The sequence below is a fragment of the Anolis sagrei genome, chromosome 6 (genome assembly GCF_037176765.1).
Source record: "Anolis sagrei isolate rAnoSag1 chromosome 6, rAnoSag1.mat, whole genome shotgun sequence".
In the NCBI taxonomy this organism is placed as follows: Eukaryota; Metazoa; Chordata; class Lepidosauria; order Squamata; family Dactyloidae; genus Anolis; species Anolis sagrei.
The window spans coordinates 100,295,874-100,318,425 of NC_090026.1; the positions used below are offsets into that span (position 1 = coordinate 100,295,874).

General features: G+C 41.1%; 1 protein-coding gene across 1 annotated transcript in view; it reads right to left on the minus strand.

The window, feature by feature from the left end:
• SDHAF3 (succinate dehydrogenase complex assembly factor 3) overlaps positions 1–16,385 on the minus strand; it is a 31,864-nt gene extending 15,479 nt beyond the window's left edge. Inside the window, exons 1-2 of the mRNA XM_060782214.2 lie at positions 16,306–16,385; positions 13,643–13,896 (exon numbers count right to left, since the gene is read on the minus strand). Coding sequence (XP_060638197.2) covers positions 13,643–13,825 — 183 coding nt within the window. The 5' untranslated portion in view covers positions 13,826–13,896; positions 16,306–16,385. The remainder of the gene's footprint in view (positions 1–13,642; positions 13,897–16,305) is intronic.
• Between the last annotated feature and the right edge of the window lie 6,167 nt (positions 16,386–22,552).

The following is a 22,552-nucleotide window of genomic DNA, read 5'->3' on the forward strand; positions in this document are numbered from 1 at the left end:
CAGGGGAAAGCAACAAGGAATGGTTTAGATCCCGATAATGGAGCCTGATCCTAATTCTAATCATAATCTAACCCTATGACTAATCCTAAAAAAGAATGAGTGCACACAGCTGATCTGTTCAGAAGCCCTTCACGCAAAAGTAAAGAGTACAGAATGCACTCCACACATATGTAGGGGCAGCATTATTAGATGCCAGGAGAAAACAATGTAAAATCACATCCTGATTTCTGTTGTGAGCCATTTCGGTTGTGTTTTAGGCTGGTCACCACTGAGACAGCTGTCAGGATAGGTGAACTATAGTCTCAAAAATTTCCCCCATTCAATGTATCCTGTTAAAATGATCTCAAGGAGCAGATGATGGAAAGACCTTGTTGGCTGAGATCATGGAGAACAACTACGAGTCAGAAATCACAATGTCATATGTTCTGCAGTTGATGGTGCTTGGTGATGGAAGGGTTAATGTAAGTATTAGTTCTAAAGGGTTTAGTAATCTGTAAGTAAGAGTTCATGGGTGAAAGCAATTAAGGGTGGAGGTATGCAAGAGATAGGTTGCAGCTGGCTATTTGTGGATATAAGGAGTGAGCCTTGGCAGTGATCTTTGAGAGAAAAGTATTGTCATATTTTGGTAGTGGATGCTGCCGTTTTTTTCCCAGGTCTCATGGATTTTCGGTATCCTGACCTGTCTCCTGTAATCTTGAAACCCTGGAATCTTGAACCTTTGGACTGGATTTTGACTACGGTATAAACTCTTGATCCCTGGACTTTGTTTATTGAACTCTCTGCATTTGACCACTGGACTGGACCCTTTGACTACAGTGTAGCTTTTGCTATCGGTTTTTGTTTATTCTGTGGCTGAGTGCTATCTTTATGTTTTATATTTTGGTCTATTAAAACAGCCAGCAAGTAAGTGCTGTTTTAATTAAACAGTTTGATAAAACTGGGAGTTTGCTTCATCTCTACCTAAATAAGGCAGAGCCCTGTCAACGTGACACACAATACAGTTGGGAATTCACGGGAGCATAATAATAATAATAATAATAATAATAATAATAATAATAAGTATTTAATACTTGTTTTTTCTCACACTTCAAGATTGGGCACAATCCTTTCGCATCCATCATTTCTCACTAATGTCCACCTGGGAGGACCTGCAGTTTAACTCTATCTGGAGGACCACATGTTGTTCCCCAATTGTGGTACAAAACATTGGGCTAAATGGAGTCATAATCTGAATAAGTCTCAAAATGTTCCCTATTTACCTAGGTACAAATTCTACTCTCAATGAGATCTTATTTTTATACGAGACATGCATTTTAACTGGTCTTTTAGATGGATTCCACATTTGTGCATCTTCCTTTCATAACATCTTGTCACAACAACCTATTTTGTCACTTGACGAGGGCAAGCAGACTGAGAGATAGCTTTTATCTTAGAGATGTAACTATACTAAAATCCATAGTTTTGCACTGATGTGGCATTAGGGCTTTGTGGTGGTAGTTGGAGCAAGGAGTGATGGGTGTGTTGTTTTTGTGGTGTGTCCTGGGGAAAGCATTTAATTTTGTTGTAAAATGCACAATGACAATAAAGTTATTCTATTCTATATTAGCTTTCCTTCCATAGAGCTAGCTACCATTTGGAGTATCATACTGTGGATCTGAGTGATGGTGGACTGGAATATATGTAACTTTCTATAGTTCAGACACAGGCTACACTGCTATTGTGTGTAGTTGCCATTGATAAAGACTGAGAAAAAAATCTGCAGACTATCTGGATTTTGTTGAAAACTGAAACTAATTCACTGTTCCCAATTCCCCCCACTCCAATTTTGACTCCAAGCAATAGCCAAAAATTATTTATCTCCATTAATAGCTAGTCTGCCTAATTCAAAGATCTCCTTTTGCCAAGGTAATGGCTCTTAGCTCTATTATTGTAATAGGCAGGAAACTGCCTGACACCAGAGAAGTCAGTTTACAGAAGGCACTTTTTAAAGCTTTTAGACCTGTGCTCAGATTCCACAGAGAACACTTCCTGATCCGAAAATGGCTACATAAAAGTGACAGCTCTTGAGAACTTGATAGCATGGAGCAGATAGAGAATAGATGGGAGCATGTGGCTAAATGGCATACTAAATCAGCAAGTCTGCCAGCAAAAATGTTCTCATAAACATGTCAGAAGTGAAATATTTCAAAAATATTCTTATTTTAATGCTCAAACAAATAAGTTTGTAGATGTTAGCAGACTTCACCAGTATTTTAATATTATCCCCATCTCTAGTTCTAAACTTTCAATATTGTGAAATAACATATATTGGCTAGGCAATGTCTTCTCTTCTAAAGCAGCTCTTATCAACCTGACAACCTCCAGATGTATTGGATTACAAATCCCATCATTCACAGAGAGTCAGGGGTGTTGTTTTGAGGTTAGAGTCTGTATAGTTTTTGCATTTGTTTCATCTTATTCCTTTCATTCAAGCAAGAGAAGGTTTTATTCTTTTATTTAATTTTTCATTTTTGACATTATACAAAAAACATCTGTACAAAGGCTATCTGTAATGCTGCATGATGCCTAGTCTAAAATAAAGTGTCCTGTCTTCTTAGGGCCCTTCCAGACAGAGCCCAAAATGCGAGCCCTGTCGATTTTTACCTCAGGTGCCCAAACACTGCTTCAGGTAAAAACAAAGTAATTCGAAACAAAGCAGGTAAACCCTGCTTTGTTCCAAATTATTTTGATACTCCATTAGACCTGGGTCTTCCTGAAAGGCCTGGGTCTAATGGAGTATAGAGCTAGTGGGGACTGACCCATGGGGCTGGTTCCGTAGTCCTGGGGTCAGTCCGCACAGCCCATCTCCGTTCTTTGAACTTCCAAAAACCCGGAGAATTGAGGAGGTCACTCATGCCCTCCCCAACCCTCCCCCTAAAAGCCTTAAAAATGAAGAAAAACTCCACCTCACTGGCATGTGGACAACCCCTGGGAAAGCCCACTTCTTGGAAGTCCCCTTAGTCAAATGGACAGGATTTTTCTTTCATGAAAAACAAAGAAAAAAACAGGGATTCAAAAACTGCACATACTCCATTAGTTATAATTTTTCATATATGGCCCTTCAAATAATCTGGACCCAACATAGCTATAGTTATAATTTTTCATATTAGGCATCTGATTAAATACATATTCATTTATACAGATCTTTTCCATCATTATTTGAAAATAACTTCATTGCAGTTTTGTTTAAATTATTACTTTTTTGAAGACCCACCTCCAACAAAGTATCTCATCTCTAGGCATTTTCTAGGTCCTCCAGCTTGACAATATTTATTTATTTATTTATTTATTTATTTATTATTTTAACTTATATGCCGCCACTCCCCTGGGGCTCGGAGCGGCTTACAAGAATAGGCTAAAATCGAACACAATTTAAAAACAATGTAAACAATTTAAAAACAATCAGAGATCAAAGGCCCGTTGAAATAGATATGTCTTACATGCCCTGCGGAAAGCTGATAAATCCCGCAAGGCACGGACTTCAGGTAGCAGAGTATTCCAGAGTGATGGTGCCACTGCTGTGAAGGCTCTGTGTCTGGTTGCTGTTAGACACAAGGTCTTGACACTGGGAATTTCCAATAGATCTTGGTCTATATGGTATTTTGGGGTCACAAAGCCTTTATATCAAATAGCATTTGTTATATCTGTATGTCTACTAGTATGTTTCGTGTATCTATGCAAAATCTGGAAAGGTATTCACTGTGGATACAGAGGTTGTACGGTATTTCATATTTTCCGAGTCGCATTTATTAAAATGACAACACATAATATATTACAAACCATAAACCCATAAATAGCTAGAGTTTAGCAAACCTTTTTACACATTTTCTTTTTAGTGTCCCTTTCTAGTTATTTTCCCCAAGGAATTAATCTTGGAATGAGGTGCAAAGTGCCTCTGATTTGTATAGATAAGCAATTCTCCACCTCCCCCCCCCCCTCAAACATCCCTTAATAAGTAGCACCTCCAATGTGCAACTAGTATAAATTTGGCTGCTGTAAACAAAAAAGCCTATTAATTGCTACGTTGGGTCCAGATTATTTGAAGGGCCATATATGAACTCATTAGAGCTTTAAGATTGCCTAGAGACACATTCTACTATCATCTCTGGTTTGGTGGGAATAAGGGAGGAGATTTTCTGAGTGATTGCTTCCAGACTTTGGATGTCCTTCTCTAGAGAGGCCAGCATGGCTCCATCTTTGCTCTCCTCCTTCTGCCATCAAGTTAAATTATTTTATTCCATCAGGCTTTTAGAAAATGATTGGGATATTAGGATAGGCTTTTAATGCTCTATGGTCCAATTTGTATGGTGTGTGTGTGTATATAATGTTTTTAATTTTATGAACCCTTTAATTGCTTTCAAATAACTTTCAAATAACTTGTTAAAAGAGGGGAAATCATGCAAACATATGTTACCAATGGAAAATGTTTTGAATGAATGAATGTTTGTATAATTTTGTGTAGCACAATTCACAATAATTTTGAAAATAAAACAAAAAATAACTTTTTAATGCATGCTGTCATTGATGTTTTCATATAGTGTTTACTCTTCTGTTAAATACACTGTTCTCTGCCGTAAATCTCAAGAATAATCTTTGCTGAATCCTTGGTGCACTGTGAAATGTATAATTGCTAGTCACCATATCAAATAGCCTGAAAAGCACCTGCCTAGGTGAATCCTCCCTGCGCTTCCTTCATCCATGCATCTCTGAAAGCCTGATCAAAATGGCACCATAAAGCACTTGGCTTTCCTTTCTGGGCATCACTAATGAAGTCCACTGTGGCACAGAGTCCTGATAAGCCAGCATTGCTTGCTATGACCTCTTTTGACCATTTGTGTACAAAAACCCATTCACGTGTTACAAAATCTGGTGTGGATATTTGGTGCCACCACGTGGGAAGCCTCAGAAACTACAACTCAATCTAAACAAAGCTACAGAACTGTAATATGTCCATAAAATCCCCATTGTTTCATTTCTCCAATGAACTCAGTCAACGTGTGGTTATCCAAACAGCTAAATCAGCTAGTAGTTTGTCTACAATGTTATAGTGAGCTTACTTACCTGTTGCCAGGGTCTATTCCAAGTTCTGGGAACAAAGACACAGAGCAACAGGGCTGAGGATGCTTTTATAGATTACTTTCCACTGCTTCTTAAACTATGGGTCCCAACCCCAATTGGGATCCCTTTAGCTCAATGTTGGGGTCACAAAAATAGCAATAGTAAAAGGTTTCTCAATGCCACCCATTTACACAAATCTATAAGCAACTCCCTGCAGTGTTTACAGTGCACTCTGCAGAAAATGTCATAGAATCAAAGAACCATAGAATCATAGAGTTGGAAGAGACCTTGTGGGCCATCCAGTCTAATCCCCAGCCAAGAAGCAAGAAAATCACATTCAAAGCACCCCCAGCAAATGGCCATCCAGCCTCTGTTTAAAAGCCTCCAAAGAAGGAGCATCCACCACACTCCGGGACAGAGAGTTCCACTGCTGAACATCTCTTACAGTTAGGAAGTTCTTCCTAATATTCAGGTGGAATCTCCTTTCCTGTAGTTTGAAGCCATTGTTCTGCGTCCTAGTTTCCAGGGCAGCAGAAAACAAGCTTGCTCCTTCCTCCCTATGACTTCCCCTTACATATTTAAACATGGCTATCATGTCTCCTCTCAGCCTTCTCTTTTTCAGGCTAAACATGTCCAGCTCTTTAAGCCACTCCTCATAGGGCTTGTTCTCCAGATCCTTGATCATTTTAGTCACCCTTCTCTGGACAGATTTCAGCTTGTCAACATCTCCCTTCAATTGCAGTGCCCAGAACTGGACACAGTATTCCAGATGTGGTCTGACCAAGGCAGAATAGAGGGGTAGCATGACTTCCCTGGATCTAGATACTACATTTCTATTTATACAGGCCAAAACCCCATTGGCTTTTTAAGCCACCACATTACATTGTTGGCTCATGTTTAACTTGTTGTCCACAAGGACTCCAAAATCTTATATTTGTCCCTGTTGAACTTCATTTTGTTAGTTTTGGCCCATCTCTCTAATCTGTTAAGATCATTTTGAATTCTGCTCCTGTCCTCTGGAGTATTGGCTATCCCTCCCAAGTTGGTGTAGTCTGCAAACTTGATGATCATGCCTTCTAACCCTTCATCTAAGTCATTAATAGAGATGTTGAGCAGGACCGGGCCCAGGACGGAACCCTGTCCTCTATAAAAAGGAAAATCAGCCTGTTAAGCAAGCCTTGAAAAGGCTGGTTTAATATCAATAAATGCTTGATTTTTATACATATTTTATATAACCCGAGTTATGTAAAAATTTCTCAGGTGGAAGGGGGTCATGGGTGGAAAAAGTTTAAGAAACCTTGACTAAGGATAGGGCTGTCCATGACTTGAATGATGGACTAGAGGGCATGCCATCAAATTTGCAGACATCTCATTAAGAGCGGTAATATTGACCCAATTAATTGAAGCATAATTCCAGATCTCTCATTCCCTCATTATTGCATATGCTATCAAGGACCGATGAAGTTGTGGGTGGACAATAATATCTGGAAGACCACACTTTGCAACCCCTCAGCAGAAAGTCCCAGGAAAGATGACCTCTTCCCAAGACACTGAAGAACTATATTCTAGAATATAAATATGTTTAGCTTGAAAAAGAGAAGATGGAGAAGTGATAACAACAGCTAATTTAAACAGTTGAAGGGATGTCATGTGGAAGATGGTGAAGGCTGATTTTGTGCTGCTTCAAAAAGAAGGACATGAACCAAGCAATTCAAATTACAGAAAATGAGATTCTACTTAAATAGCAGGAAGAACTTCTTGAAGGTGGGAGCCATTTGTCAGTGAAATGGACTGCCTCCCTGGGTGGTGGACTCTGAATGGTCATCCTCTGAAGTGCTTCAGGTTGTACATTCCTACATGGCAGAAAGTTGGATTACATTGCCCCCCCAGTGGACCTTTCCATGATTTTATGATTCCACCCACAGTCAATTAAGGTACAATTTATTCAGGGATTTGTGCAATAGCTTCTGTAGAGGATGGGTCAAAAAATGAAAGCAAAAGCCACCACAATAAATGAATAAATAATTTGAAATATTGGGCCTCTTCCACACAGCTGAATAAAATCCCACATTTTCTGCTTTGAGCTGAAATATATGGCAGCATGGACTCAGATAACCCAGCTCAAAGCAGATATTGTGGTATTTTCTGCATTGATACTCTGGGTTATATGACTATGTGGAAGGGCCCATAGACAGACACCACACTCTACAGTCATTTTCATTAGCACCCAACTACTTCCAAGTTCAGAAAAGAGGGGTAATTCTTCCCTACAATGATTGGTTTTCAACTCTTCCAAGCAACCTACAAATGATTTCCAAATTAGAATCCCAATGTAAATATTTGTCCAAATATCTCATTTGAGAACTGAGTTAAACAGAATGGTATAGAGAAAGGGTGTTAAACACATTTTCATTGAAGGCCACACCAGTCTTATGGTTGTTTTCAAAGAGCACAGACAAAGAATCTGTGGATACAAAGGACTAACTATATATATATTTTACATAGTGGTTGGTGCCCTTTAGTTTTTATCCAGTTTGGTTCCCCAGATATTATTAAATGGCAACTCTCATCCTTTTTGATTATCTGTCATGAGGACTGGGGATCATGGGAACTGCAAGACTCTCATCCTTTTTGATTATCTGTCATGAGGACTGGGGATCATGGGAACTGCAAGACAACAGCATTTGTGCCTCTGAGGTTGGGGAAAAGTTAAAGGACAATTTAAAGTCAGATATCATATCCACAAAGGCTGTGGTGGTACAGCAGGTTTAAACCGCTAAGCAGCAGAACTAGCTAATTGAAAGGTTGGTGGTTCGAAACCATGGATGGGGTGAGTTCCAATTGTTAGCCCCAGCTTCTGCCAACCTAGCAGTTCAAAAACATGCAAATGTGAGTAGATCAATAGGTACTGCTTCAGTGGGAAGGTAACGGCGCTCCATACAGTCATGCCGGCCACATGACCTTGGAGGTATCTACAGACATAAGGAGCTCTTTGGCTTAGAAATGGAGATGAGCACCAACCCCCAGAGTTGGACTCTACTAGACTTAATGTCAAGGGAAAATCTTTACCTTGAACATATCCACAAGCCTTGTATCTAAATTCACACTATGCTGACTAAGCAGAACAAACCACAGTCTTCCAGGTGTTACAGTATCAGAACTCCCATCAGCTTTAGCCATGATATCTAATGATCAAGAATACCGGAATTGCAGTCCAGTATCTGGTAGACCACATAAAATAGATTTTAATTTGGTGCTATATAAAGCACCTGCAAAAAAATCTTGAACCTGGGAACCAATGAAAATAAAATCTACTGACAATTATGTTTGTGATGAATGACACAGAGCAGCTACTGAGGAAACTACGCAAGAATCAACACAAGAATCAACACAGAGTCAGAGCTCAATGCTCAAACCATTATACCATACATAGCACATTAAATTGAGATATGGTCTGAATGAGTGTTTAATAAATCACAATCAAGATGACCACACCTCAGTGTATTATGTATGAACGTGGTAGCGCTCCCCGAGCCTGCAAACGCTTCCAGGTCAGGCTTACTGACTAATCTTGAAAGCCATTTGAAAAATGCCCTTCACATCATATAATCTTAGCACATGTATATTAGAATTTTCTGTGACAAATCAAGGGATTCCACAAAATATAGCAATGGCAGTCAAAATGGCATTAAAAGGTAAAGGTATGGGTTTACCATTGACATTAAGTCTGGATGGTGGTGCTCATCTCCATTTATAAGATGAAGAGCCAGCATTGTCCATAGACACCTCTAAGGTCATGTGGCTGTATGACTACATGGTGCACCGTTACCTGCCCGCCAGAGTGGTACCTATTGATCTACTCACTTTTGCATGTTTTCGAACTGCTAGGTTGGCAGAAGCTGGGGCTAACAGCGCAAGCTCACCCCACTCCCCGGATTCAAACCGCCGACCTTTCAGCCAGCAAATTCAGCAGCTCAGCGGTTTAACATTAAACTATCATAATTATGAAATATGAAAATGTCGTCAGAAGAGCACAAGAATACCTATCCAGAGAAATGTTACAGCATGAAGAATCAAAAAAGATAAAAGGGTTGCTAAACAGATCAGTTGCTAATACTATAATCCATGCCTACTTACCTAAGATTAAGTCCCATTGAATATAACTGGATTTACTTCAAAGTAAACATAAATATTTCGATGGATGTAAAACTCTAATTTCTTTTGTGCTCTTACTAGAAGAGTGTGCGAATCATTCAACAAATGCAAGAGAATCAAGTAATATGTTCAAACATTATTATTTGCTTCTAAACAATGCAAAGTTATTACTAAGCAATGTTTTTTTACAGGTTGGATTAAATTACTCAGCTACATTAATTTAGTAATGCTCTGCGCTAATAACTGTGATCAAGCCATTCATACCAACTGCCTCTTCGTGGAGTAGCAATTATTTTAATTAAAAAAGTAAACATTTATTATATTGGAAAGAAGCATGTGTTAATAATTGATATAGCTGATTGAATCTACCTGAAGAGCAAGTACTTCCTCGTAAACAAAGCACGCTTTGTTTATACACCTTCCTTCGGCATGAATACTTCCCTGTGGTTTTCAAGATAAGAACCATTAATCTGAGAGCAATATATAAAAATAAGCAAGCATGCAAAGCAAGACACTCAGCTATTTATTACTTCTAGGATCTGGCATTCATGCAAAAAGTGCTTCTATTCATCTTATTCATGAATGCGTATTTCAAAGCAAAAGAAGGAAGAGGGGGGAAAAAGGAATGAAGTCAAAATTAAAGTTCTCTACTGAAATATCCAGTATCTGCACACATATATAGGCCACATGGACCCAGAGGAGAACTTCCAGTTGTGCCAGACTGCAACTCCCATCAATCACAGCCAAAATGACCACTTTGATGTGATGAAGCCATAGTCTGGGTGATCTAGAAATGGAACAGATTGGGAAAAATGTTCTAAACTAGGAGTCAGCAACTGTGGAAGGGTGAGAAGCCACATGTAACAGAAAAACTAATTATAATGGAGGTTTTGTCTATGTTTATGTTGATATTATGGCAAGGGCAGGCATTGGCTACATATGATTAGTTGATGTGTCATCATGATTGAGTAGCTTCTGCAGTAGAAATGTATCCATTTTAGAGTGGCTAGCGAGAAAAAGAGGCAGAGCTTGCTGAGTTGCAATCCCAGGTGACAGCAGAATTGACGAGAAGCAACTGGAAAAGCTTCCATGAGGGAACATTCTAAAAATGAGTCAATTTCTAGCTAGGAGAGCTAAAGTGAAGAGATTCCTAGTTTAAGTTTGAGTCTTCAGATGTGATGCTGAAGTAATAGAGTCAGTCTCTAGTCTGGGAGCTAGAGGGAAGAAGACCCTTGTATAAGATTGTGCCTCCAGTTGTGGTACTGAAGTAGTAAGAGACTAAATTGAGTCTAAGTCCTCAGACAGGTGTAACTGAGAGACAGAGAGTCCTTTGAGACTATGTTTACAGTCAGACTGTTGATGGAAGAAAGTGACTATAAGATATAAGTTATCCAGACGGAGGGCTGAGCAAGTATTACATTTGAAAGAGAAGGAAGTTACCTAACCAAGTTGACATAAGTGAAACTGTTCTGAAAATTATATAATATCAGTTTTATGTATTCTCAAGAGTAAAAGACAGATGTAACAATATCTAGGTGGAACTGAAGTAAAGTACTGTGTAACAAATACGCTTTATTTACACAAGAATTTATAAATACACATTTCTTTGTTTCAACTAATATATTAGAGCAGTGTTTCTCAACCTGGGGGTTGGGACCCCTGGAGGGGTCGCAAAGGGGTGTCAGAGGGGTCGCAAAAGACCATCAGAAAACCCAGCATTTTCTGTTGGTTATGGGGGTTCTTTGTGGGAAGTTTGGCCCAATTCTATCATTGGTGGGGTTCAGAAGGCATTTTAATTGTAGGTGAACTATACATCCCAGCAACTACAACTCCCAAATGTCAAGGTCTATTTTCCCTAAACTCCACCAGTGTTCACATTTGGGCATATTGAGAATTCGTGCCAAGTTTGGTCCAGATACATCACTGTTTGAATTCACAGTGCTCTCTGGATGTAGGTGAACTACAGCTCCCAAACTCAAGGTCCACCAAACCCTTCCAGTATTTTTTGTTGGTCATGAGAGTTATGTGTACCAAATCTGGTTCAATTCCATCGTTGGTGGACTCCAGAATGCTCTTTTAATTTGAATGAACCATAAATCCCAGCAACTACAACTCCCAAATGACAAAATCACACACACACACCCCCCCACCACCAGTATTCAGATTTGGGCGTATGGGGTATTTGTGCCAAATTTGGTCCAGGGAATGAAAATGCATCCTACATATCAGATATTTACATTATGATTCATAACATTAGCAAAATTACAGTTATGAAGTTGCAACAAAAATAATGTTGTGGTTGGGGGTCACCACACCATGAGGAATTGCATTAAGGGGTCACAGCATTAGGAAGGTTGAGAACCACTGTATTAGAGTCTCGTGTCCAGTTACAGGACTGAAGTTACATTTTTGAAAGTCGGCTGGAGATTATACTGATGTAACCTGTGAAGAGAAGTTGGAAGCTACATACTGCCTACAGTACGGGGTTACACATCAAAGAGACATATACAGACATTTAAAATTGAATCCTATAACAAACAAATATAAGAAAGGCGACACAGAGACAGAGATAGAGTATTTCATGGCGTGAACCACAAGTTGTTGAGTTTCTGCAGAGTTTATTCTTCTCTCTCCCCTTTTGCCTGGTGCATACGTATATATAAAAACGAAATATGGGTCATCGATGTTGCAATCCCAGGTGACAGCAGAATTGATGAGAAGCAACTAGAAAGCTTCCACGATGTGAGGATTTAAAGATAGAACTGCAAAGACTCTGGCACAAGCCAGTCAAGGTGAAGGTCTTTAGGCACTGGGTGCAGTGCCTACAGACCTTCAAATAATCATGGTCCAGCCATTTGTTTTGTTCATTCGTTCAGTCGTCTCCGACTCTTCGTGACCTCATGGACCAGCCCACGCCAGAGCTCCCTGTCGGCCGTCACCACCCCCAGCTCCTTCAAGGTCAGTCCAGTCACTTCAAGGATGCCATCCATCCATCTTGTCCTTGGTCGGCCCCTCTTCCTTTTGCCTTCCACTTTCCCCAGCATAATTGTCTTCTCTAGGCTTTGCTGTCTTCTCATGATGTGGCCAAAGTACTTCAACTTTGTCTCTAGTACCCTTCCCTGCAGTGAGCAGTCGGGCTTTATTTCCTGGAGGATGGACTGGTTGGATCTTCTCGCAGTCCAAGGCACTCTCAGCACTTTCCTCCAACACCACAGCTCAAAAGCATCGATCTTCCTTCGCTCAGCCTTCCCTAAGGTCCAGCTCTCACATCCGTAGGTTACTACAGGGAATACCATGGCTTTGACTAGGCGGATCTTTGTTGCCAGTGTGATGTCTCTACTCTTTATTATTTTATCGAGACTGGACATAGCTCTCCTCCCAAGAAGTAAGCGTCTTCTGATTTCCTGGCCACAGTCTGCATCTGCAGTAATCTTTGCACCTAGAAATACAAAGTCTGTCACGGCCTCCACATTTTCTCCCTCTATTTCCCAGTTGTCAATCATTCTTGTTGCCATAATATTGGTTTTTTTGATGTTTAGCTGCAACCCAGCTTTTGCGCTTTCTTCTTTCGCCTTGATTAGAAGGCTCCTCAGCTCCTCCTCGCTTTCGGCCATCAGAGTGGTGTCATCTGCATATCTGAGGTTGTTAATGTTTCTTCCAGCAATTTTCACCCCAGCTTTGCATTCATCCAGCCCCGCACATTGCATGATGTGTTCTGCATACAAGTTAAAAAGGTTGGGTGAGAGGATGCAGCCTTGCCGTACGCCTTTCCCAATCTTGAACCAGTCTGTTGTTCTGTGGTCAGTTCTTACTGTTGCTACTTGGTCCTTGTACAGATTCCTCAGGAGAGAGACAAGGTGGTTTGGTATGCCCATCCCACCAAGAACTTGCCACAGTTTATTATGATCCACACAGTCAAAGGCTTTAGAATAATCAATGAAGCAAAAATAGATGTTTTTCTGAAACTCCCTGCCTTTCTCCATTATCCAGCGGATATTGGTCTCTCGTCCCTCTGCCTTTTCTAAACCCAGCTTGAACATCTGGCAACTCTCGCTCCATGTATTGCTGGAGTCTTCCTTGCAGGATCTTGAGCATTACCTTACTGGCATGAGAAATAAGGGTCACTGTACGGAAGTTGGAGCAGTCTTTCGCATTTCCCTTTTTTGGTATGGAGATATAAATTGATTTTTTCCAGTCTGATGGCCATTCTTGTGTTTTCCATATAACGAATAATGTCAACACACCCATAACACATTTTTAAAACTGGAACTCTCAAAAGAACAGCAGACAACAGAATATAGATAATGAGCCACAATGGCCTCAAATGACCTAACATCAAAGCATAATTGTAAAAGAAACAAAAAGTAAAGTGATGCTAGAAGACACTTGCCTCCCACTCCTGCAGAAACTTCTGGGCCTCTTCGGGTCTGACTGATTTGTGTCTCCGGAATTCGTCTTTCACATACTGATCTCCCAGAGCCTTCAGCTCCAGTGGCAAAGCCCTGTGCAGCTGCAGGATCTTCTTGTACAGAGTCCTTACCCGGGAGACATGATGGCTGACACTTCCTGGCATAACCCACAACAAATGGCACTGGGCTCATCTGATGTTGAGAATTGTAAGAGGTGTTTCAGACCAAGTTGGCTCTGCGAAAATAATTTGAAAAGCATAATTAGTTGGATGATAACAGTAATAAGGGAGATGTGTGTGTGTGTGTGTGTTCAAGCCATGTGTGTTTGAATCTCTTTGGATGTAGAACCATGGACATGAAGGGGTGACTATATTTACTTATTTATTTCCTTTGTATGCCACCTCTTCCCCAGAGTTGAACTAAACACGCCTCCCAAAGAAAGTCAACTGAACATAAGGAAAATTAAAAAAAAAACAATTAAAATTCCATGTATTGTCGAAGGCTTTCATTGCTGGAATCACTGGGTTGTTGTAGGTTTTTTCGGGCTAGATGGCTATGTTCTAGAGGCATTCTCTCCTGACGTTTCGCCTGCATCTATGGCAAGCATCCTCAGAGGTAGTGAGGTCTGTTGGAACTAGGAAAATGGGTTTATATATCTTAAAATTCCCATATTAAACAGTATAAAATCATTTAAAATATATACAAAAGTTAAAAAAAATACAACCACAGATTCCAATAATATGTTTTCCTGATTACAAATGAAAATCTAAGCATCCAAGTTTAAAACAAAAGAGATTTCAGAGATAATATAATCCCATCCAGCACAGCTGGGAGTAACTATGTCAAATCCCACCATATTGCTTATTACCAATTCCATGCTTATGTTGCTGTTACTGTTATTTTTTTGTTCAATTTGTGACTGTATGTTTTGATGTTGTTGCTTGGAAACCGCCCTGAGTCCCCCTGGGGAGATAGAGCGGTATATGAATAAAGTTTTGTTGTTGTTGTTGTTGTTGTGTGGAATACCTGCAGTATAAAAGGTTACAACCCATGTAAACCTTTATTTCCTCCATTGCCTTTTGAAGTTTTTGTATAAACTGCGCATTTTTTAAATAGGAGATAGTAATCCTGTCTGTGAAACAATTCCTTGATTTGTTGAATGCCACTTTGAGCATATATTTATTAAGTTCTAGTTGTTATAACATCCACCTCTCATCCTTCATCAAACAATCTCAGTACAGGACACAGAGAACAAAGCAATTTTAAAACTGTGTATAAGATGTAACACTAGCCATGAGCGCTCAAAGACCACCAGCATTGAAGTGATACTCCTACGCCATCAACTCCGCTGGACTGGTCATGTTGTCCAAACGTCGGATCACCATCTCCCAACTCAAGAACAGGAAATGTAATATTGGTGGTCAGGAAAAGAGATTTAAAGATGGGCTTAAAGCCAACCTTAAGAACTGTGGCATAGACACTGAGAACTGGGAAGCCCTGGCCCTTGAACGCTCTAACTGGAGGTCAGCTGTAACTAGCAGTGCTGCAGAATTCAAAGAGGCACGAATGGAGGACAAAAGGGAGAAATGTGTCAAGAGGAAGGTGTTTCAAGTCAACCCTGACCAGAACCATCTTCCATCTGGAAACCGATGTTCTCACTGTAGGAGAACATCTGGATCAAGAATAGGGCTCCACAGCCACCTACAGACCCACCGCCAAGACACTATTTATTTATTTACTACATTTATATACCTCTCCTCTCAGCCCACATGCGACTTGGAACGGAGGACTACACTTGGAGGGCCATCATCCTCGGGCAACGAGGGATCGCCTAAGTAAGTAAGTGTGTTGCGTAAATATAACGAGAAATGACAAACATATTGGAAACGTATGTTATTATCATTACATTCACGTACTAGGTTGTGTCTCCATACATTTCATTATCACAATTGATATTTCTTTTAAAGGGGTTGGTTTAATCCCGTTTGCTAGTAAACCTGAATTACTGTGTCGCAAAGTGATGCACATCTCAAAAGTATGTCGACCGACATGAAACATTTGGAAAGCTCCGTCTTAACATTGGCAAATTCATGCAGCTTGACACCCCATGAACTGCCATGGCTCAATGCTATGGAATCATGAAACTTGTAGTTTTGCAAGGTCTTAGACCAGTGGTTCTCAACCTGTGGGTCCCCAGATGTTTTGATCTTCAGAAACAGCTGATAAACTGGTTGAGATTTTTGGGAGTTACTGGGCAAAACACTTCTGCCAGAGTGTTCTGGTGCCTCACCAAACTACAAATCCTATAATTCCATAGCACTGAGCCATAGCACTAGTTCAAGTGGTGTTAAACTGCAGTAAAGCTCCAGTGTAGATCTCCCCCTCCCCAGCACGTTAATCAGCCTCCTCCCAAATAAACCGGAAGCATATTGGAGGGAAAGCTTGAGCAACGACCCAAGGGTTCAAGGCCCTTCTTTGGGATCAACCCCTGCAAGGCTAGAGCAATCAGCAACCATTCTGGGGGGAGCCTTTGCGTCAGGGCCGCTGGTAAAGGAGGCGCTTGCAGAGAGATCTGTTTGGAGCTGGGAAGAAAGAAGTCCGGGGAGAAAAGCAAAGGGTCCCGGGGAGGAATGAGCTCTTTTACCTGCTGGATAGAAGCAGCAGGAAAGGAGACCCGGAGCATTGAAGCCAAGGCACCAGAAGGCGGTCTTGCGCCTGGCTCCTCCCTGGGAGGGACTGAGAAAGAGCAGCACCTCTTCTGTGGGCATTACAGAGTTAGGGTGCACCCACACTGTGGGATTAGTGCAGTTTGGCACCACTTTGAGCTGCTATAGCACTCTGAAAGTTGCAGTTTGGTAGGACACAAGCTCTCTTCTGTAGAGAGAGCGAATCAAGACCTTGCAAAACTACAACTCCCTGGATTCCATGGCCTTGAGCTATGGCGGTTCAACTTGTGCCAAACTGCATTTTATTTATTTACTAGCTGCTGTAGCCAACCTTCTTCTTTCTCTCCTTCTTTCCTTCTCTCCCTCTTTCCTTCCTTCCTTTCCTTTTTAAATTTCCTTCTCTCCTTCCCTCTCTTCCTTTTCCCTTCCTTCCCCCCTTTTCTTTCCCTTCCCCTTTCTCCCCTTTCTTCCACCTCTACCTATTCTTGGACTGCAGCTCCCAGCAGTCCTCCTGATATGTCTACCTACCTACCTATCTATCTCCATTTGGAGGATTGCTGGGAGGTGGAGTCTAGGAATAGGAAATTGGAAGTATGCAGGGATTGGGATGCTGCTCTCAAAGAAATCCAAGGAGAAGAAAGATTGCAGCTTCGAAGCAGTGCATTTGGATCATCTGCCTCTCCTAAAAGGCCTGGTCTAGGGGATGCTGGGAGCTGTCGTCCGAAAGAGAGTGTGGCTATGCTATTGTATGTTTTGTTTGCCAGGGGGGGGTTGTTTTTGCGCATGCGTTGTAATGTAATTTTTGTTTTTTGTCTTTTTACGTCTCTTCTGCTGTGTTTTTCAGTGTTTTTATGAGTGATGGTCACTCGTTGGCCTGATAGGTGTCTTGTGTCCATATTTGGTGTCAATTCGTCCAGTGGTTTTTGAGTTATGTTAATCCCACAAACTAACATTACATTTTTATTTATATAGACTAGCTGTACCTGGCGGTGCCTGGGTTATTTGAGAAAGGCATTGTTTCTTTTGAGGTGTTAGGTAATATCAATTAATTAATTAGTAACTCTGTTTATTAGGAAAAAGCCAGTCATTGATTCCGTTTTTAATGAATGCTCCCATTAGTAAATACATAATGATGTGGGTGAACTATAATTCCCAGAATCATGGGTCAGTCCTTCCCAAACCAGGCCTGCACGCACAGTTGGCCATGTTGGGTGTGTGTGCCAAGTTTGGTGCAGAGCTATCATTGGTTAAGTCCAGTGCTCTCTGGATAAGGGTGAACTACAACTCTCATATGCCAAGGGGCAGTCACCACCCAAATCCTGACAGTATTTACAGTTGGCCTCAGTCCCCAAAAACTCCTCCAGTCTGTTCAGTTGCTGATCAATTCCTCTGTGTTTAGGAAGGGGTAGGAAAGAGTTAAGGGAGAGGCATTGGGCGGGGTCATGCAAATTCCACACAAGGAACCCTGGGATGACTGCCTGTGGTGGAGGAAACACGTCAAATCTAGGATGAAATTCTCCTCGAATGAAAGCATTCCTTGGGTGATGGGCTGTAGTGTTTGGGGAGGACATTGCCAGGGTTTGGGCTACATGTTCATGGCACACGCTATAAACTGCAATGTCAGTTGAGGAAGTGCCTTTGAAGGTTTCTCAGTACTTGGAACTATAGCCTGTTTGTGTGGGGCAGAGGCTGACTGTGTAAATGGACACTTCTGCCACATACACATTTTTCACTTTTATTATGTGTATAGAAGATTTATTTTCAGTATTTATTTCTATTCTGCCCTTCTCACCCCGTAGGGGACACAGGGCAGATTACAATGCACATAAACATGGCAAACATTCAATGCCATTTGGACATACAACATATATAGACAGACACAGAGGCAATTTAACTTTCCGGCTTCATGAGAGTATGCTTGATTCCGGCCACAGGGGGAGCTGCCGAGTTATAAAGAAGTATCTAAATTTTCTACTTGACAGATGCAACCGTCTTTCGGGCTATATAGGTCAACAGCAAGCTAGACTATGAATGGTCGGGAGCTCACTCCAACTGGGCTGGCTTCAAACTCATGACCTCTCGATCAGTAGTGATTTAATGCTTCTGGCTACTAACCTGGCCCTTAATTCTACAGTGTAGATGCAGGCTGGGTTTGCACTGCCATATAATCCAGATTATCAAAACAGGTAATCCAGATTTCCTGCTCTGAACTGGATTATATTAGTTCACGCTGCTATATAATCCAGTTCAAAGCAGATAATCTGGATTTCATGTGGCAGTGTGGATCCATCCTCAGGGCTCTTCCTCACTACATAACTATAGCACAATGATTCCAGTCTTAACTGCTATGGAAACATATTTTTGCTGCACCATCCATTTTGTGTTTTCTTTCTTTTCTGTCAAAACTCTAATTACAGATTAGCTATTGAAGTTATACTTGTCACAAACATGCAGGCATTGTGTGTTTAGTGCAATTGCAGTGTTTTATATGACATGCAATGGGTCAAACATTGGAATGTGCAATTTCAATGGGACTAGATGCCTCTGCTAAATGTAGTGGTCCCAAACTAGCCCATTCCTTTTGGTAACCTGCAATATCCCATATAGCCTGTTGGGGGCAGCAGAGAGCTTTGACCTAGCCTCTTTTAACCTTAATAGAGAACATATCTTTTCAAAACAGACTTGTTGATACTATAGATCTGTTGATACTATACAACGATCCTTCTAAGATTTATATGACCAACTACAATACAGAGACCTCATTTACACTGCCGTATAATGCAGTTTCATATAATTTAGTTTAACTGCATTATATGAGTCTATTTCTTTATTTATCGTATCAAGAGTGAACCAAGGATGCATTTGTAATGTATTTAAAAGAACACAAAGTTTACAAACTTGGCATTATATTAAATATCCTTTGACCAGCAGTTGGCCACTTGGAGTGCCTCTGATGTTGCTATAAGAAGGTCCTCCATTGTGCATGTGGCAGGGCTCAGACTGCATTGTAATAGGTGGCCTGTGGCTTGCTCTTCTCTACACTCGCATGTAATGACTCCACTTTGTGGCCTCAGTTCTTAAGGTTGGCTCTGCATCTCGTGGTGCCAGAGTGCAGTCTGTTCAGTGCCTTCCTTGTGCCCTGTGGGGTGTCTCTCATTTGGTATCAGCCATAGATTGAGGTTCCGGGTTTTACCCTGCTATTTTTGGACTCTCGCTTGCTGAGGTGTTCCAGCGAGTGTCTCTGTAGATCTTAGCAAACTATTTCTTGATTTAAGTCATTGACGTGCTGGCTGATATCTGAATAGGGGATGGGCCGGAGATGCCACTGCCTATGATATTGTTTCTAGCGCCCACTTTTTGCTTGATATTCAGGCAGTGCTTCTTGTAGGTCAGAGAACGGTTCAGGGTAACTGCCAGGTATTTGGGTGTGCTGCAATGCTCAGGTGGGATTCCTTCCCAGGTAATCTTCAGAGCTCAAGATGCTTTTCTGTTCTTAAGATGAAAAACACATGTTTGTGTTTTAGATGAATTAGGAATCTGCTGGTTTTCCTAATTTTATTGTGAAACATTTGATGGAGCAAACACACACTCTTGAGGCAGGCCGTTCTTCTGTTTTCGCCATCTGCTTCTCTGGCCCTGGAATTCAACAAAAAAGCTCCTGTTATGTAGCAGATTTCCTATGAAGCAGGTGAGATGGTAGTCCTTTGTGATATTATAAGTTTTTCTCAGGAGAAGGTGATGGTTTACAGTGTCTTAAGCTGATGACACGTCTATGAAGACAGCTTCTGTAATCTGCTGCCTTCTATGAGTCTATACTGACTTGCAGTTTCAAACTGCATTTCAAGGCAGTGCAAATGAGGCCGGAGTTTACAACATGCAGGAGCCACTCTCATGTTTACATCCTTCCATCAGCCATAGGCAATAAAGTTATAGCCTTCACATTTGATGGGAAAAACTGCTATATTGCAAATACCAGGACTGGATTATAACTATTTTAGTACCGGCATTTTAATATTTTAAAAACACTGTTTGTACTGTGAGACAAGGAAAGAATATGGAAATCCTTCTCCAAGTGGCTGACACTTCTATGTTTATCTTTTAGATTTATTGACTTTAAGGGTGGGCGGAAAACTATATCTGAGCTATTTTTGAGTGCCTTATTGATGCAACCATCAGTATTCTGGCACATAGCTGACCTCCCATATGTATATCCCTGATATGAACCCTGTTGCTCTAAATATATTATGTCAGTTATGGCATGTGGCAGTGTTTCAAAAGTCAACAGCCGAAGATATGGAACTGAAATTCATATTGTACCATTTGTGATGAGAGTAATAAATAATGCTGGACTTTCAGAGTAGACGTATAATGCTGTTGAATCAAAAACAATTTGTCACATCAAAAATTAGTGAGGGAGCTGGATATTTGCTTGTAAGTAACAGGCTGCATTTACACAACCTTTTGGAATGTGTAAACACTTGTGCAATGACTAGTGTAGAGACACAATAGGATACCAACCTGAGACCAAAAGCTTGAAAAGTTTTGTAACTACAAGTCTAGCCATGTTTGCTGGGAGATTGGTTGGGGGGGGGGGGTTAAGGCCTTTTAAAAATGTAAATTTGATTGAGATTTGTAGGCTCCTCTTTGTGGCCAAAAACATGCCAAGAGGAAACATTTCAGAGAATTTATGCTGCTGCTGGTGGTTATGTGCCTTTAAGTCATTTCTGACTTATGGTAACCCTAGAGCAGTGGTTCTCAACCTGTGGGTCCCCAGCTGTTTGGCCTTCAATTCCCAGAAATCCTAACATCTGATAATCTGGCTGGGATTTCTGGGAGTTGTAGGCCAAAACACCAGGTTGAGAACCACTGCTAGAGTGACACTATCACAGGATTCTCTGTAGCTGAGAGTATGTGACTTCCCCAATGGGTTTCATGGCTGGGCATTCTCTCTCATATAGGCAGTCCTCAAGTTAATCATCATCATCACAATTATAGAAACAAAAAAAAATGGATAGTTGATGTTGCAATCCCAGGTGACAGCAGAATTGATGAGAAGCAACTGGAAAAGCTTACAAGATATGAGGATTTAAAGATTGAACTGCAAAGACTCTGGCACAAGCCAGTAAAAGTGGTCCCAGTAGTGCTTGACACTACTGCCTAAAGACCTTGCTCAGAACTTAAAAACAGAATATATTGATGTAATGTTTGTTTGTGGTGATCTCATAACTCCAAAACCACTGTACAAATTGACACGAAATGTGGGCACAATACAACTACCAAGCCAACAAGTGACAATCACTCACAAAAACACCACAAAAAAAACACAGCGACAAGAACTTTAAAATGATAGATGAAGGGCTAGAAGGCATGATCATCAAGTTTGCAGACGACACCAAATTGGGAGGGATAGCCAATAGTCCAGAGGACAGGAGCAGAATTCAAAACGATCTTGACAGATTAGAGAGATGGGCCAAAACTAACAAAATGAAGTTCAACAGCGACAAATGCAAGATACTCCACTTTGGCAGAAAAAACGAAATGCAAAGATACAGAATGGGTGACGCCTGGCTCGAGAGCAGTACGTGTGAAAAAGATCTTGGAGTCCTCGTGGACAACAAGTTAAACATGAGCCAACAATGTGACGTGGCGGCAAAAAAAGCCAATGGGATTTTGGCCTGCATCAATAGGAGCATAGTGTCTAGATCTAAGGAAGTAATGCTACCCCTCTATTCTGCTTTGGTTAGACCACACCTGGAATATTGTGTCCAATTCTGGGCGCCACAATTCAAGAGAGATATTGACAAGCTGGAATGTGTCCAGAGAAGGGCGACTAAAATGATCAAGGGTCTGGAGAACAAGCCCTATGAGGAGCGGCTTAGGGAACTGGGCATGTTTAGCCTGAAGAAGAGAAGGCTGAGAGGAGATATGATAGCCATGTATAAATATGTGAGAGGAAGCCACAGGGAGGAGGGAGCAAGCTTGTTTTCTGCTTCCTTGGAGACTAGGACGCGGAACAATGGCTTCAAACTACAAGAGAGGAGATTCCATCTGAACATTAGGAAGAACTTCCTGACTGTGAGAGCCGTTCAGCAGTGGAACTCTCTGCCCCGGAGTGTGGTGGAGGCTCCTTCTTTGGAAGCTTTTAAACAGAGGCTGGATGGCCATTTGTCAGGGGTGATTTGAATGCAATATTCCTGCTTCTTGGCAGGGGGTTGGACTGGATGG